Below are 19,268 nucleotides of genomic sequence, written 5' to 3'. Positions count from 1 at the left end.
AGACTTGTTCTTCCTCCCCTGCAGGTATCATCAGGTATCCTTTTATGCTTCCCAGTATAGCAAGAGAGAAAACAGGATTGGTTCCATGTTTCTTGCACAGAGGTTAACAGGGTGGGGTCAGCAGCCATGCTATTCCCAGTTAAGTTAGAGGGGCCTTGTTCTCATAACATGGTCCAAATTGCATATATCAAAAGAAATGTTAGTGAACTCCCTCAGAAATTCCTTGTCCTCTAAAGGGCTTTCACCCACAGTGAGATCCTGCTTTCCCTTTCCCGCATGGAGTATCCTGCGTAACAGGCTCACTTCCCTAGTCCCAAAGGGAGTGCCTCCCCTTGACGAGAAGGGGTGAATCTCCTGGATTCGTCACAATTAGCTGTCCAGTGGCAATGCAATAGTGAAAAATACCCATAACTGTGCAGGCAAGCACTGGGCCCTTCATGTTAGTAGGGATTAGTGGCATCCGTTTTTCTTAAAGTTCTCAACTTTAAAAAAACAGAGCTACATCTGCCACTAATTCAGGGGAGATAGTGGTAGAAATATTCACCCAATATTTTTTACTGATTCAACGTGGGAAGGGAGGTTGTATAAATGAGTCTTCAGTTCCAGGTCACAGCTTTTTAGGTAGACATTCATGAGGTGTGCAACAGGATGCAGCCACTGCAGGAGAGGAGGTGGAATACCAAGACAGTGGGCCTCAGTACAAGTTTGGTGGCAGCCTTGCCGGTAAAACCGGCAGGCTGCCGCCAAACGTACTATTTTTTCAGGCGCTCCCAAATGGGAAATTACCGGGTCATTCTGGCCCTGCCGGACCCGGTAGTTGCCCATTTGCGGGCGCCGGAAAAAATATGCTCCCCATTTCCATTCAGCCCCGTAGAGCTGAATGGGAACGGGGAGGTTGGATGCACCGGCACCGTTCCTAACGGTGCCGGTGCATCCGACATGCTGTGCTCGTGGGTGCCTTTCTGCCCACCAGGTCCGACAGGGCGAGTAGAAAGGCATCCGCGAGCACAACTCGTAGTTTGCCGGTCCGAGAACTACGGTACCGGCAAGCTTATTGGTACCGTAGTTCCCAGAACGGCAAACTCATAATGAGGCCCAGTGAATTATTGAATTAAAACAGTCACCTGACTATTGAGGCAGGAGAAACTCTGGAGCCCGCTGATCAGTACCTGTGGAGCGGGGGCCAAGGGGCGTGGAGGGGCCACGCCAGTGTAAAGGTCCACGTTAGCCTATGTGCTTAGAACACCTTCTTTTATACAGATAAAGGGTCTCATTATGAGTTGGGCGGTATTCTGGCGGTAAATCTGCAGGAATACCACCCAACTGAATTCCTGTTAGTGTCACTTGCTCTGGCCGATTAAAAGTGGTGGCGGTAATGTAAATCCCCATTTCTTATCAGTCCATAGGACTCTATGGGGCTTTTTTGGCATAATTACTGCAGCAGAAATTCTGCCGGTTTTGCCGATTTTTTCGGATGAGAGTTGGAGGATTAACCTCCAGCACAATGCTGGAGGCAAATCCTCCACACCAGGGCCATACTCGTAGTATGGTGGAGCGGGAAGATTGCCGGAAATAATGTTACCACCAATTTTTTCCCGCTCTGCCATACTTGTAATGAGGCCTAAAGTGTTTGTTTTAAATTGCATGGATTCAGTGTTATTTCAGCGTAATGAAGAGGAATTGACACAGAGAGATTTCAGTTTCGAAAACTAAAACATCTTTATTGGAGTGAGAAGACATATAAAGAGGAAATAAGTAAAGATTTTAGCCAGTTTCTCCCATATTTTTTTTTTTAGTTCAATGCAAATTGAAGATTCTCCTACAGGAAAGAGTAAGTTGGATCCAGAGAATGTGATACATTAAAAAACCTCTTTACATTGCACAAAAACATCCTTAAAGGAATGAAGACCGATGCTTTGCTTCTTGTATAAAAAAAAAAGGTTGCACCAGTCCCACAAGGGATTGACGCTGAGGAATAAAAGTGTTGGTTTGCTACCTCCCCAAATTGTTCTCACAAACAAAAACTAGAAACATGAAAGAAAAGCTTTCTGCAAAAGCACTTCCCCTGTGTTCATGAGACAATGAATTTATCGTTACTAAAACAAGTGCCTCGTATACTATCATTTGTATGAATCTAGCATATCCATTTCACCTTTATGTTGGTGCAGATGCAAGTGAATAAACTGTGCTAGTAATTGATCATTTGAAAACAACTTTTCAACATCTCCTCTTTTGCAGTTACGGTCAGTTCCACTGCCGAGTGGATCCTGAATGAGATCCGACCAGGAGAAGACATTGGCATTGATCCCTTCCTCTTCTCCATCGGTAGGTCTGTGTGACGAACTTTGAGGGTAAAAGTATGACCAGTTCCATTGTACACATTTCCCAGGTCGAATTTCTTTCGTTTTTGGGCTTAATTTTAGTTATTTTATAAAAGTTTGTAAACATCCTACAGATATGGCAGCGTATTCATTAGCTTGTCAAGGTCTGATGTGTCAGGGTATAACTGAAAAGGGGACATTTGGCCTTTCGTTTTCAAGCTAGTATTGCATGTTGCCTTGCATGTTGCCTTTACTCTTGGTGTGGGAATATCCAGAGTTGGGAAAATACAGAAAAAGGAAGAGGCATCATAACAGCATGAACATGTCAAATAAAAGTGTGCTTTCATAGAACAGCAGCAAAGATCAAAACAATGTATTTCCCCTTCCGTATAACCTGTATGTCGGGGGAAAATGGTACAGAGAGTGTGCAAAGGATCTCTTTCCTCGATTTTCATGGAAGGGTCATTGAGAGATTTACAGCTGATCAGAGTGCCAGGGTAGCTTGAAGGCAGGGTCAATGTACTCAGGCTTAGTGCTGGTTATCTCTTGTTGGACGCTCCTCGAAATTCCGTTGGATTAGCGATTGCCAAACCTCAATGCAATATAACACATGTTTACATCCTTCATTAACTTCTCGTGAACTTGTGGAATCCTGCAAAAAGTTAATGATTGTACCGTAATAAGGAGATAACCGGCATATATTAACGATAAGAAACAAAACCCAACAATACCTCTGACCATTTTGACAGCATACACACCTGGTTCCTATGTGAGAGATGTTCAGATGGGATTCACCCAAGTGTTCTTGGGAGTAAAACTACACTTCATTTAAGAAGAATCAATCAACTCAAGTGACTGCAGAAGGCAGAAGAAATGCCAGCAGGAAAACATGTGCCTGCGGTTGGACGCAATGAGCATAGATCAGTAGGCTTGACAACGCTGTGGGGGATAATTCCAGAGTTCTTTATTAAGGAAGCTTTTCTTATCACTTCTATATTAATCAAACTAATTAGAACACTTTAGATTGAAATACAAGTGATCTTGGTGAAGCTACCAGTTCTTTTTATGTCAGCTGTGCAGTCCCAATATGCATCTAAAATGATGTGCAATACACACAAGGTTACAGTTGTATCAAATCAATACTGCCAATCTGTTACGCAAAAGCGGTGACAATTGGTTCAACGGTTAAGATTCAGCTTTTAATGTATCAACTTTGGAAGGGTGTGTGTAGCCTCTCGTCCTTCCAAGTTTGATGAAATGATCAACACTAAGGTGGATAATAGTAAAACCTATGACTTACAGCGATCAAACATCACAGTCTCTGACAGAGAACATTACATAAAAAGCAATATTATTATTATAGCCTTAAAGACTGAGGGAGGGGTCATTAGCATGGAGTAATGACCCGCCAGCAAGTTATGATCCGAAGCAAAGCTAAAGGCCATACGTTGTGGAAGGGTCATTACCCCAGCGATAATGACCCCATCTGAGGTCTATAAGGCTATTCGCACATGGCGGTAGTAGCAATATATGTTTTGGAGGTAAATCAAAAATGTTTTTTTAAGAGTTATGTTATGTTACTTGCCATTTATATAGCGCCTTATGTATCATTGGTATGACCTCAAAGCGCTGGTAGGTTGAACGCCCTCGGGAACCGCAGTTCGAGTCAGCAGAGAGAGAGAGAGTGTTGTATAGTGCGTGGGTGCACCGGATATGTGTGCAGCTGGTGTGGTAGTTGCATGATAGCTGCTTCTTAGCGGTAGGTGTGGTGGTGAGGAAATCAGTTGGAAGTGTTCGGTCTGGAGGGTGGACACCCAGACTGAGTTCTGGCTGCAGTAGGCCTGAGGAGATGCCTAAGCTAGCAGTATGTGCTCAGCTAGCTGTGTTTAATTAGGATGATGAGGAGTTTGTGGGTCATGTTAGTATGAGAACAGCTATACCGAATGTGTCATAGTATAGCTGTGTTCTAGTTCAGTGATAGTGTATAGGAGTGAGTAAGCATAGTTGTGTGATATGGTGGTTATCAGTAAAGCGCCTGCGACCAAGCCCTCCATCCGTACCATCTGCTGAAGCCGTTTTATTTACTCTATCCGTTCTGTCCACTCTATTTGTTCCATCACATCGTCCGTTCCATCCACTAACATGTGGAGTCCCACAAGGTTCATCACTTTCACCGTTACTCTTTAGCATCCACATGACTCCACTGATAAACCTCATGAAAAACCATGGCCTCATCTGCTACAACTACTCAGATGATACCCAAATCATCTATAAAATCAACACCAATGAAGAGCAAAACCCGGCACTAACCAACTGCCTCATTGAACTAAACCAATGGATGAGCACCAACAGCCTTAAACTCAAACCGGAGAAAACCAAAATCATTACACCCAATGGCATGGCAAACTATCAGCACATTCCATGGCCTGCCGAACTAGGCAATCCACCAGAACCATTCAAGGTGGTAAAAAATCTTGGAATCCTAATGGATAACGAGCTAAGATTAGATTCACAGGTAAACACAGTAGTTAGGAAATACTCCATCCACCTCCACATGATAAGAAAACACTTCCCTTCTTCTCCTTCACGCAAAGAATGCTCGCCATCATCTCTCGCATCATGTCAAGAATAGACTAAGCTAACAGCATCTACATTGTAATGCCAGAATGTCAATGATTCTTTCAGTTCTATAGCACCGATATCCAATATCATGTGCAATTCTTTCTTCATGTCCTCCCTTGCATGTTCTAACACCAAGGGCATTTCATTTGCTTTCAATAAAATCTCCATAAAAAATGTTATCTTTTAAATATCTAATGGCAGTCATGTCCCCCAAAAAACAATGCATGAGCCTTTGAACCATGGCAGAAATTGATTTTAGCCTGAATGGCAGATAACAACATGTGTATATCTCCAAAGGTGTCACAGAGGTAATCAAATATCACAATCTCTAATGAAGACCGATATGGTGAGAAGTAGATGAAGTGAATATAGGCCTACAGTTAACAGAACTTCAGAAGATCGAAGAAAAGGTGCACATGGGCCCAAATACTACCCTTGCATAGTTTCTTTAAGCTTGATAGTGCCAATATCATATAGCCTTATGAATTCTCTCTTCGAGTCCTTCCTGGCGCTAAGAGATGAAAGGCATCATTACGTGTTTGGTTAAAGGGCCAAAAAACAGGTGTTGCACAATTACTTATTGTTCATTCAGTCCAACCCAATTATGTGTTGGCGAACCCATAAGTGGGAAAACATCCTTAATGCATTATCTCCTGAAACATTGAGGTAATTGTGACGATGCTGGTACCATCGCCGGTAATACCTGCATTTTCTAATGAAAGCAAATAGGATTTCGGAATGGTGAGAAAAGGTAATCTCATAATTAGGTGGAAATACCACTTCTACCACCAGTGGTATTTTTTGATATTAGCACTATTAACACCACCAAACTCAAAATGTGGTAATGCTTCTAACGTCGTGCATTTTGGACAGGATGTTAACCTTCAAGAATATGTGTTGAATTAAATAGTTAAACCCTCCCAGTAAAAGCCAGCTAAACTGTTGCAGGTCTATTCAACACATATTTACCCAATGCAATTCTTTCTATAGACCCCATGCTGTAAATGTCTCATTGGTCATAAATGGGTACTGTTTTAAATACAGTTGGTATTTAATATACCACATGTTTTATACAACATCTTTCTACCATTGCCAGCCACCATACTCATAATGTGTCCCTTAGCACATTTAACAATCCATTTTGCTTTCTGGGATAACCAAGTATCGCTCTGCAACCATTTCTACTTTATAATAGGTAGATGTGTGAATGCTATATTCTAATCACCCCAGATTGTTTACTGTGCATATGATAAACCTCATATGATTATCTCTAGAATGGAGGAATCTCTCCTTTATGAATATGTGCACCTCTAGGTTCCAGATTAATTTTTATTCAGGTGGATTTCAGAACTCTCCTAACATCTATGCTCTTAGCAAATATATTGATCTTATTTTTAAGAGAAATTACTTTTAATTCCTCAAACATTTTCCATATAGTATTGAAGCAAGGTGACTTTTGGGGTGCTCACTACAAGTATGCAACACTTTATTATTATCATTATTATTATTATGTTATTTATTGAGCACGAACTTCAGGAAGCACCAGAGAGCTTTGCACGTCATAGAGTTAGTACACAATGAGGGAAGTAGAGAAACAAAGGAGCGTGGAGCTAACAAAGGAGGAGGGCAGGCAGTTTGGCAGCAAGGGATCTACAAGAAACCATGGGTGGATTAAGGGTTGAGAAGAACACCCAGTCTCAGTTTAGGTGGGGAGTGTGTGCGGACCAAGGTGCTCGGGACAAGCCATTCCTTGAAGGGGCAAGTCTCGTGTTGACAGGAAGTGGTTCCAGAGTCTGGGGGCGTTGACAGTTTGTGGCAGTTTGTGTTACTCTGCTTGTATCACCTACAACCATAGTCCACAATGGCCCATTTTCTTTCTTACTGGTGGCCTACAACAATACATTTTCACACGATTCAACTGATACAACGTCTCATACTGCTCTTACTTTTCTTCATGCACAAGCATGTGCAATGTTCCCCCACAACACATTTCTGGCACTAAACTTTACTCTTTGTCATTGAAGTCAGCTCCTCCCAGACACAATTGAAAAACATGACCTTTCTTTTCTCCAGACGCTTGGCTCCCTCACAGATGGACCCATTTTACCTTTCTTACCACTGGACACCGAATTTACATGGTAAGTCTCAAACATTATGGTGTCTGTGATGTTCAGTGCAGTCATTAGAGTGAGCCTGTGAGCACTAAGGCAAGTTGCTAAAGATTGATGCTGGAGCTGGAGGCGCTGTTGCGCACGTGGAGAGATGGATGCTCTTGTGTAAGCTCTCCAGACATCCTGGGCTGCAACGCTCATATAATTGCCCAGATGAGCCGGTCCCACATATAATTTGCCAGAAGTGTCCCACCAGATCTACAAAACAACCTCACGAAGTTTGATCCTAATGGCCTGCAGTAATCCGGCGATACACTGTGGAGAAGTTGCCACGCGAACAGCGGGAGACCCCAGGCAGCACACGCCTCAAAGCGGGAGGAGGAGGCCAGTAGCAAGACGAATCGAGGGCTGTGCGGCTGAGCTGAAGGGCCTGCCAGCAACGAAGGGTCGTGGGCGCTCTGGTCTCCGTTGAGCGCCTACTGACCCCAATTATACAGCTGTCCCGGCGGGGGTGATGGTGGAGCGGAGGACCCAGGGCCCGCGCAGCGGACGGTAAGGAGGAGAGGGGGTCTACACATCTCGGCGGGACCAGTGGCGAACCGCCCCCCCCCGGAGCTGACCCGTCGGCAGCCGCCCCGACCTCCACCCCCGCCACATTGAGAGGGATAGCAGAGGAGGATTGTGAGAGCAGGACACTCGGCTCTACATCGTGGACGCGTGGCTACACCAGACCCGCACCCGACAGCAATAGAGAAACTACAACGCTAACTACCTAAAGACCCCTCTGCCTGCGGCTCATATATTGGGCCCCGCGCCGGCTGGGGGGCTGGGCATCCCCGCGGGACAGATGAGTGCACGCAACGCAACTGCACAAAATCACTACAACCACGGCGACCTGATACTGCCTTAGCGATGGACCGGACCGCTCTGAGGGAACCTCATTGTGCGGTGTCCATGAAACGGAGAGATCCTGCCCACCCCAGTGATAAGGCACACTGAAACAAGGCGCGCGGCCTGCCGCTGATCCATACCAGGAAGGAAAACCCATTAAGTGCTGCTTCTGGGACAAGCCACTCCAGCACCTGTTGACCTCGACTACAGCAGTGAGACACAAAGCCCCCCTCCCATGGCTGCCCCAATGTAAAGCAGTCATAGTTAGGGGTTCCAAGAAACACTTACAGGACAAGAAGCAAATACAGAGAAAGGGGTGCATACGGCATACCTATCCACGACCAGAGGTGGGGAGCCCTACTCATACAGTGGGGCGAACACACCCGATGCCAACCTGAGAACCCCCAACACTAAGCACCCTAAAAACAGTGCACACAACAAGGGGACATCACGCCTTCTCTGTGTCAACTCAACTCTGGATAGTATACACAGGCGTGGGTAGTTACATTTCGGGACAGATCACGGTGTGCAGGGAAGAACCACACTGGGGCATAACTCGCCACCACTCTGACCTCAGGACACTAATACCCTGCGCTACCACCAAGCCTGACTTGCAATACTCAGAGACGCCTGGGCGGAAAGTACACAGGACACACACAAAGCCCAATTCTCCACGAGACCTGCAAACTATCTACCTACTGGGCACAATATAACGAAGGCATCAATAAAACCACTGGGAAACAACGGACAGGGGCGGTGGACAGCCCAACAAAACTATATAGCGAAACTCATACAAGCATTCACAACGAGCGGATATGACCCACCTCAACTACATGCTGTGAGAGCCACTGTGTACACCACGACCCTGGTGCAACGCAAAGACCTAATCCGAAGCAAATATCAACAGAAACCAACCCCGGCGGTGCCGAATACAATGCCCAAGGGCTTCGGATCCAAGAAAGGGAAAGGAGCCATAGAAAAATATAGAACAACAACAAGAAGAGAAACAGAACCTACGATGTCTAAGGAAACGTCACCTCAAACACAACCCGACACACCTGCCCAAATGATGGACACACAGGCGGTCTTCCTGGCCATGCAGCAAGTATTCTCCGCTCTTAATGAAAAACTAGATGGGATAACAGCCAATGTCGCCTCCATTAAAACACAACTGGACAAGAATACAACAAGAATCACAGAAGCCGAAACACGAATTTCTGGTACAGAAGACGCGTTGGAGGCACTAAAGTCCACAGTATCAACAATGGCAATAAAATTGGGAACGATAAAAATTAAGTGCGAGGATTTAGAAGCCAGGTCACAACGGAAAAACATCTGTATAATAGGCTTGCCGGTGGCGGCCCTAAAGGGACCCATGGAGCAGGCGGTGGAAAATCTTCTGCGCAATCTGCTGGGAGATCCCGTTGGTCAGCTGTGTTCATTGTGGAGCATGCACACAGATTCCTTGCACCAAAACCCATGCCCGGAGCATACCCAGGGCCCATCATAGCACGCTTGATGAACTATAGGGACAGAGACTTAGTGCTGAAAACTGCCAGAGAAAAACGAGAACTGAGATGGGAAGCCAATACTATACACATTTTCCCAGACTTCACACTGGCGGTGCAACAAGAAAGACGTTTCTTCACTGGGGTCAAAAAACTATTGCGCAAGCAACATGTTCCCTATGCCATGCTATACCCAGCCAGGCTAAAGATACAGCATCAGAACAAAACCTACTTCTTCACATTTCCTGAAGAGGTGGCAAACTTCGTGGAAACTCACATCCCAATGCCGACTCCTCCTCCTGGAACTGAACAGGACCCCTGAGGGGAGGGTCTTTACAACAGTGGAAACACAAGAATAACGAACAATGAAGTGACATGGAGGCCCCCCCGGGCGGCCTCATAGAGAGGGCACATCCAAGTTTGTTTGCATATGTTAAGGATGAGGACTCCCCTTTATTATCCAAATGAGTGAGAGCAACAACATACGGAACTGGCCACATTGAGAAAGGACATAAATATCTGTGGCCCAGGATGTCGCTGCAGATCCCCTGTAGCAGGTTCACTATAAGTTAATGGGTGGGGAAAGGGAGGGACAAGCGGGCATAGTCGAAGTTTGGGGAACTATGAGGGAGGGGGTGGGTCACAGAGCACGTTTGTTGGGGCATAGTTTATTAAAGGGAAGGTTACTACAACAAAAATGCACGCAGGTGATTGACACGATCAAAGACAATATCATATCAAAAATGGAACATATTACACATAATCATACCCACATCCGAGACGATGGCTAATGCTGGTAACGAGGATATTAAAATGTTGAGCTGGAATGTTCGTGGGCTGGGATCCCAGATTAAGAGAAGGAAAATATTAGCATACATTAACAGACAGGGCCCCAAGATAGTTTTCCTACAGGAAACACATCTAGGACACCAACAAGCTGGGCTGCTAGCCCCGAATTGGGGGACACATCAATATTACACGTCATACTCGAGTCGGGCAAGGGGGACAGCGACCCTCCTACATAAAACTTTACAATTCACTTGTCTCAACTGAATGTGATCCTGAGGGAAGATATGTTCTGGTCCATGCCACCCTTCATGATAGGGAGGTGGCATTACTTAATATATATGGCCCGGATTAAGATAACCCAGACTTCTATTGCTCTCTATTTGTAAAACTTGCAAAATTCCCCGCGGCCCACCTGATATGCGGAGGTGACTTCAGTACCATTTTAGACGTGCACCTAGACCGCACATCGAATCAACCAAGGGCGCTCTCCAAGTCTGCCCAAATAATACTCACTCACATGGCTGACTTAAACCTAAGAGACGCATGGTGCTCAATGCATCCCACCAAAAGGGAGTACACATACTACTCCACCATGCATGATATGCACTCCAGAATAGATTTATGGCTAGTCGCAAGTGAAGCATTAAATTGGGTTACCGACACTCATATCTACCCCAGGACATACTCGGACCATTCGCCAATACAGCTGACGAAAAGAAGAATCCCCGAGATAAAAATGAACAGAACCATGGAGATTTAAATTGGCTGCCTTCCAGTATTTGGTCTACAAGACGGCACTAGCTCAACACATACAGGAATACTTTGACACAAATGAGTGCTCTGTTTCCAGTCAAGCAAGACTATGGCAAGCATTTAAAGTCTGTGTCAGAGGCAACGCAATGTCCACTGAATTTGGTGTCCTCAAAGACATACGTAGAAATCTGGCGCGCCAAGAAACAGACATTGCTAATAAACAATTTCAGTTTGCACAATTCCCATCTTCACAACTACGTCTGGAGATTAAAACTAAATTAGACGAATTTAAGGAAGCAGCGGAACGAGAGATACACTACTTTGATATACCTGCAGCAGCGCGATGATATGGGGAAGGTGAGTGCCCGGGGAGGCTTCTAGCTAGAACGGTGCGAGGCGCACAAGGCCCTGCTGCCATCCCATGCATAAAACTAACAAACAGCAAAGTGACCATGGAAAGTAGAGAGTTTAGAGGGGCATTCTATGACTTCTACAAGCAGTTATACTCCCCCCAGAGCAACGCCACTGATGAAGAAATAGATCAATAACTCTCCAGCATACCAACAAAACTGCTAGCTGACGCCACTAGAGACATTTTTGAAAACCCAATCACTGAGGCTGAGATATCGGAAGCTATAAAGATGCTGCCCAATGGGAAAGCACCAGGCACAGACGGCCTGGGGGATGAATTCTATAAAGAGTTCAGTCCACTTCTCGTACCCAAGCTACACGCACTATGGACAGAGGCCCTAGAAAAAGGGGAACTACCCAAAACCACCAGGGAGGCAGTCATCGCGTCATTACTTAAACCCGGAAAAAAAAAAACAGATGAATGCGGCTCATACAAACCGCTATCATTAATAAACACTGATGCTGAAATCTTTGCAAAAATACTAGCAGCCCGGCTAACCCCGTTGATGCCCTACAAGGTCCATGAAGACCAAGCCTGATTTGTTGCAGGTAGATTGACAGCAATAAATATTAGATGGTGCCACAAAATCTTGGCGACAATACCCAAAGAAACTCAAGGGGTGGCAGTATCTCTAGACATGCAAAAAGCATTCGATACAGTATACTGGCCTTTCCTATTGAGAGTACTACAGAATTACGGGTTTGTTCCTAATTTCATCAAATGGATCAAAATACTATACACACGCCCCTATGCCAGGATAAGTATCAACGACATCTAATCAGACACACTGGAACTCCTGGCAGGCTCCCGACAAGGCTGCCCATTTTCGCCGCTCTTATTTGCATTGGTGATAGAGCCTTTAGTGGACATACTTAGGACTCGCTACAGTGCATATGGACTGAGGCTAGAAGGGAAAGTGATATCACTTTATATGCTGACAACATTTTGTTGTACCTAAAGAATCCAGATCACACGCTCGGCAGAGTTCTGGGGGAAGTCAAGAAGTTTGGCGACTTCTCTGGTCTAAGACTCAATGCTAACAAATCTGAAATGTTCCCACTCACAAAAACAACAGTAGCACCTCACAATCTTCACAGACTCATTTGGAGCTCGATACACATCCAATAACTAGGAAGATACGTGGCTAGGACTGCCCAATTATCCCGTGCCCTAAATTACAACACCCTGGCCGATGCCCTGTGCGTGAAAATGGCATGTTGGAGCGCCTTACCTATTTCAATGATGGGAAGAATAGCCCTTATCAAAATGATAATTCTCCCAAAACTCTTCTACCTATTCAATACAGTACCGGTGTGGCCTGGTCGAGCACTGTTTGCAAAAATAAAAAGTGCCTGCATCACATTCACATGGGGGGGGCATCCCAGATTAAGTTGGAGGGCATTAACGGCCCCATATCCTCAAGGCGGTCTAGCGGCACCAGATTTTGAACTCCATTATTTAGCAGCACAAGCACACTACGCTGCCCAGTGGGCTACTAACTTCCTCAACCCTAAAAGTACACGACATGAACGCTACACACCAGAACCTACCACATTACTCCACAATATGACGAGGTCACGCCCCAAACATCACAATTCCATCGACCCTACGCAGGTGACGACTACAGCATGGGCCAGAATTGCCGACATATACGGCACAGATAAGCTGTATCATCCAAGCATGCCGATCTGGGGCGACCCCCACATACCGTCTACCCTAGACAAGGAGGCCGCTACACACTGGAGCGCCAGGGGAATTGTTCAATGGGGCAGTTGTTCCCAGACAAACATTTTGTAACCTGGGAAATCCTTAAAGGCATAGTGGGAGACACGGCCAAACACAAACTGCACTACATGCACATCAGAGCATCAATTAGGAACGTATGGCCAGCTGTTCCAGAAGAACCAGTGATAAACCTGAGATTGGGATACATGTTCACCGAAAGGGCAGGGAGAATCAGGGCGTCCACACTGTATAATACTATGGCTCAGACTCGCCCAACAGAAGAACATAAAGCCAGAGTTAAGTGGGAACAAGACCTGGGGAATCAAATAGAGGACCACCAATGGCTGCAGATATGCACTTTGACCAAACACATATCATGCAACCCCAGATACCAACTTATACATTATAAGATCGTCCACAGGACGCACTACACCCCTGCTAGGCTCAAGTTCATCTTCCCCACAACAGAGAATACCTGCCCGAGATGTCAATCTGAAGATGCAGGCATTTACCACATGTTGTGGACATGTATAAAATTGAAAGAGTATTGGGCAGAGATTTGTACAGTGCTAGATGAAATGGCTGACTAGCCCATCGAGTGGCCACCGCAGTTATGTCTCCTGGGGGCCGTGGGAAAGATGAACCCAACATGGCGGAAACTTCGAAACTTGAGCTTGCTGATAGCTAAGAGGGCAATACTGCTGAAATGGAAAAGCAATACATCGCCTACGAAGGCAGATTGGGAAAAAAACATGATATGGACAAATGACACAGAGGAACTGTATATAGACTCAGTACAACCCACTTCCAGACCCAGAAATATATGGGCCAGATACAAACAATACCTGTCAGACAAAGCCGAAGCCGAGGACCCAGATTGACACGAAATGTATTCTCGTATTATGTAATGTTTTGAATTCTTAACAAAATGTGTGTATGCCTTATCTGTGTAAAAAAGATTGATGCTGGAGCTGAATGTCTCTGTGTGGGCACAACAAAATGCAAAACACAGAACTTTAGATTCAACACCTGTCATTGTTCTCTGGTGGAAGCGGCTGGAGGGCCTCCATCAGAAGGTATTCTCAGGCAACCACCTCAGAATGAAGGAATAATTCAGAAGCAGTGAAAGGGGTCCTAAGCTGAAAGAGCCAAGTGGCCTTAGCCTCTAAGTCCACTCTCTACTCCAATCCACAAAATTTCTGGTGTCTGCACTCAGTAAAGAGTTCTCAGTTCCTTCGCTGCCATTGAGTCAGCATGTCTTCTCTTTACTGTGGCTCTCTGGCCTTGTGATGCACTCCTACAAGACCTTTCAGTTTCCCCCTTCTATTTTCACAGGTCTCTTTGCATTATTGCAAAGCCAAGCTCTTGATGTTTTCACCCTCTTCCTCTAGTCGTCTCTTTGGGTAGCACCCACACTAGGGTCCTTGTCAGGATAGTATTTATAGATGTTGAGGCAAGCGCAGCCCTCCTGTAATTGAGCCATCTATAGGCCCTGGTCACATATTCCAGCTCAATGCTTCTGTATTTATTTGTATTTGTAGTTGGGTTTTATATTCTGCACACTAGAAAGCAACGGGGAGCTGTACATGTATTGAGGGTAACATATAAGGAAAGGAAAGGGGGTTGCAATATGTAGGAATGGATGTCATGTAGTTCTGTAAGGAGCCAAAGTGGCACCTGGGTATTGACTGAAGCGTAAGATCTTGAGTTCTTTCCTGAAATGCAAGTATCTTTGGGATTTCCACAGAAATGGTGCTCCAGTAGGCAGGGGAGAAGGAAGAGATGACGTGTTTCCTGTTCTTTCTTTGCGTGCCAGTTTCAACTCAAACACAGCAATGGTCTGGTGCCTGGAGAAGAATGAACCCACCAGAGCTAAAGAGGTTTGCGTGTAGAGTGAGTGCAAGTAGTGGTTGCCCTGTAGGTAATGCAGGCAGTCATAAAGAGTATGCTTCCTGGTATTGGAAGCCAGTGCAGCTCCCCTAGGATGGGACAAATTGGTAGAATTCCTCTTCAATCCTGGTGGCTTTGTCTTTACCACCAGGATCAGTGATAGCACTCACAGCAGGCATATCTGATGGGCCCCTACCAGGCTCCTTGCTATATTCTCTATTAGTACTTGCAGTGGGGAGCCAGCCAATCAGGAGGCCAGTAACGTGGGCTGAAACTGGTGACCTTAGCCCGTGTTCCAAGCCACCTGATGGCTGGTTCACCTGCCCATCTTCTTCCCCCACCCTCTGTTCCCTTTTTCTTCAATCCCCTCCGCTCCCCACTTACCTCATTGTGGCAGCGGCAAGTGTTGCTGCAGCAGCCACTCCTTCTTCTCTGCCCTGGATGGCTGATATGGAAAGGGAAGAGGGGCTCCATACGAGCCCTGCCTTCCCATTTAATGGTGGCCACCTTTGTACAGTCTTTTCTTTCCATGAACGGGATGCCGCTACGCGACCCGTTCACGGAAAGAAAATACTTTAAATTAGCCCTGTCCCAGCCCATGGGACATGTGCTAATAACGTTAACCACCTGTTCCAAGGGCTGAAGCGGGTGGTAACATCCCGGGGCCCTCGTTAAACGTCTTCACTACGCTCAGATCGTTGGGCACCAGGCCGTTACCACCCATTCCAGCCCTTGGAACGGCTGGCTAACACTTAATTGTAAGTGTGAGTTCATTATAGTGTGGTTTACTTAGCTTAGCCATCTCTTTTTTTTCAGCTCTCCCACAGTATGGCCTGCTTGGGTTGGCCCCCTCATGTTCCCTCCTGCATCTCTTACTGAAACAACACCAAATCTCTGAGATGCCATTCTGGCCCCCTCAGACCCCGGACGCCTCTTGCACTTTTCATAGTTTGACTTTGGCACTATTTGTTCCAATGAGAGCCCTCATTGGTGGGACAGTTTCCCCATGTGTTTACGGTTATGTGATTGGTGTATGCCAAATGGTCCAACTTCATCTCAATGGGCCTCATCATAACTTTGCAGGTCTGGAAAAAAACTGCTGGTAATAACATTTAATGACTTACCTCCAGCCAGGAGCTGGTGGTAACTCAGGCCCCCACCGCCATTAAACAGCCGGTATTTCAGGCATCAATATTATTGGTGCCGGAAATACAGGAAACTCCCCCCATGGAGTCCTATGCGGTGGAATCCTATGGGAGTCCATGGGATGAGGAATTACCAGTATTTGTAATGCTTTTAATAGCCCTTGATACCGGGATATCAGGCGGTGGAAATGGTAGTACCATTTGGTGGTATACCACCGGATTTACCAGCGGGAGACCACTAAACTTGGAATGACCCCCAATGTACATACCCTGTGTTTTCAATTAAGCACAGTTCTGGTGGTTTCTCTAATAAACGAATGCAAATTGCTCCTTGATCCCTCCGGCCTGAGTGCTCAAATAGTCTGCCAAGGCTCTCCAAATACACATGCAATGTGAATATACTTTGTCTGTGCTCTTTTAATTGGTGCTCCATGTTTCTCATTGGTGTCCATTACTGGATCCAAGCTCAGGCTTCCAGATCGTAGGTGCATTGTTACAGAGTCCTGCTCCATGTGTGGCCTTGCAAACAGGGCATGGATGTTTCTGCAAATCTCCTACTTGTGTCATAATGGCAAACATTTCCTTGTGCGGATTTTCTCAGGGTCTGTTCTCTCATCATTTAGTTTCCTTCCTATGACACTAGTACCAGCGACTTTCACTCCTCCCCCGTGAGAGATATTTCCTGTTGGGACATACTACAGAACTTCCCTTGCACGGGTGACTGCAAAGCATGTGATGGGGCTCCTGAATGCCGACAGCAGTGTTTTTGGGATCCTCCATATGCCTCAGTATCAGCTAATACTATACTATCCCCATACATAATGTCGCCGGGAAAAGCCATTTGCGATATTATATATGGGGACATTATATATGGGGACGGGTTGAGAGGATGTCCCCTGCTCCCATTTGTAAAAAAATCAGGGGTTGCGGGGGTGTTCCCTGCATGTTCAATGTAATAATGTACCTGCAAAAAACGGTGACATTTTTTTCAAGAGACATTTTTGCAGGGACATTATTAGATGGAACTTAAGCCTTCTCCGCGGGTTGAAACATGCAACTTATGACTTTTTCTGGCCGTTAGGGTTCATCTAGCCACCTCTTGCATTTCACCAGCACTAAATGCATCACATGACACAGGCAAAACTGATGCCTTTGCTTCCCTTGCTTTGACTCCAACACAAGGGTGTGAATTGGAAATAACATTTTCCTTACATCACTAAGTGCGTGAGTGACTGCGCCCAGCGAGCTAGACCGGGTGTTCTTGCATGGCACCAGTTAAAATTAGTGAGGCATAACATATTTCCCAAAACAAAGAGATAAACCAACAAATATCTTTGATACAGAAATGGCCCAGATTGCAGTGTATTCACCACTGTTGTCATAATCAAGTGAGTAGTCTCTGAAACAAGGTGGTCTGCTCAATCATTTTCCAGGTAGTATCTTTCCACAGAGCTTTGTTCCAGTACTTTGGAAGCAGTCTCTTCAGCAGAAGACTCCATGGATTGTTCATTTCTTCTGGTGTCTCTGGCTGCCCGGCAGGTTCAGCAACAAGTTTTCATTTCAGGCTCCCGGCGCGCCATTCGTCTCTGGCAGAACTTCAGTTTCTAGCTTTACGCTTTCAAAATTACTTACATTTCAAGTAACACTCTGGTTACCGCAGTTGACAGTGATCACAATCCCTAGCTACCCATACCATTGGCAATGGTTTGAAGGGTAGATTTAAGTTGTTTTGAGGCCTCCTGATGGTGACCATTACATGTTTACCAAGTTAGATTCGTGACAATTTAGCCCCGCTTTGCACACTCTCCTTACAATGCGCTTAATTTCTCTTTTACTGTATGATGCCCGATCCATCACCTGAATGGTCCAGATTGAGTAGGGAAGAATTGTTGACATCTTTAGACATTACATTAGGGATTTAGCATGGGACAATCCAAATGATGAATGTGAAATAGTGCAGTATTCTCGCGGACAATTGCTTAATGCCCCCTCTGGGCTTTCCTGCACAATCCTAAGTACCATGTTGAGGGTCTGCATGAAAAGAAATTGGCAACCAACAAGAGGTGATTCATGTGTGTGTGATTCCTATTTGAGTAAGATAAGTTTCGAAATCCCGATTTTTGGAATAGCAGAACATTATCAGAGCAGATGGATTTGGGAGCCCATATGTCACAACAGCCTTCTCCAGTAATGTGATTTGTGATGATTCCAAGGGGTTTGTCACCTCTCCCCAAGGGGGAGGCATGTCCCTTGGAGCTAAGGAGGTGAGGTTGCTATGCTTAACACACCCTTGCAGACAGGGTAAACAGGATGCCTCTGGAGGTGACTCACCTTTAGAGGATAGTGACTCAAACAAGGGGAGAAGCCAACATCCCTCCCCCAGGCACTAAAACCTTCGTAGGATATGTAGGGGTTGGATTCTGCGATTACCATGTGCACCCTTTTCTAATGGCTGACTTGGCTTCTGACCCTAGGTATGACAAATCTCCTGATATCTAAGGAGAGATAAGTGAACCAGCCCACTGGAAGAGTGTCCCTGGAGCAACCAATCACAGAGGAGGCTGAGCAGGCTCCGCAGAGTTGGACAGTGTCGAGGAGGCCAAAGGAGGTGTAGCCAGAGAGAGGGAGAGAACAGCAGGAAGGATCGCAACAAGCACAAGAAGATTGCAGTGACATGCAGCTGGCAGCAGCCGGAGCATCCCAGAGAGGCCAAGAGAATGAGAGAGAGTATCTGTAGGATGGGACGGAGGCCAGTGGAGAAGCCACGTAAGCAACTCTGCCCCAACCAATCTGAGAGAATGAGAGCTATTCTGTGTAGGATGGCACAGAGCGTATCATTGATGCTGCATAAGGAACTCCACCCCAACGTAGCCAAGAGAACAAGAGAGAGTCTCGATAGGACGGCACACAACCCAGCAGAGAAGTTTCATAAGGTACTATGCCCCAACCGAATTGCAAGAACAAGAGTCTCGGTAAGATGGCGCACAGCCAGCAAAGAAGCTGAATAAGTGACTCTGCCCCAACCAAGCCAAGAGAACAAGAGAGAGTATCAACAGGAAGACTCAGAGCCCAGCTGAAAGGTCAGATGAGCAATTCCACAC

The 19,268-nt window shown here is 45.8% G+C and overlaps 1 protein-coding gene across 1 annotated transcript in view; it reads left to right on the top strand.

Moving 5' to 3' along the window:
* The window catches only part of LOC138481079 (xaa-Pro aminopeptidase 2-like), a 450,117-nt gene that overhangs the window by 173,281 nt on the left and 257,568 nt on the right, over positions 1-19,268 (top strand). Inside the window, exon 6 of the mRNA XM_069612975.1 lies at positions 2,239-2,325. Within this exon, the coding sequence (XP_069469076.1) occupies positions 2,239-2,325 (87 nt within the window). The remainder of the gene's footprint in view (positions 1-2,238; positions 2,326-19,268) is intronic.

This window comes from Ambystoma mexicanum, chromosome 5p (assembly GCF_040938575.1).
Source record: "Ambystoma mexicanum isolate Mex_15411 chromosome 5p, UKY_AmexF1_1, whole genome shotgun sequence".
NCBI classification, from domain to species: domain Eukaryota; kingdom Metazoa; phylum Chordata; class Amphibia; order Caudata; family Ambystomatidae; genus Ambystoma; species Ambystoma mexicanum.
The sequence above is the reverse complement of the archived record's forward strand: the minus strand, read 5'-3'. Positions and strand labels throughout refer to the sequence as shown.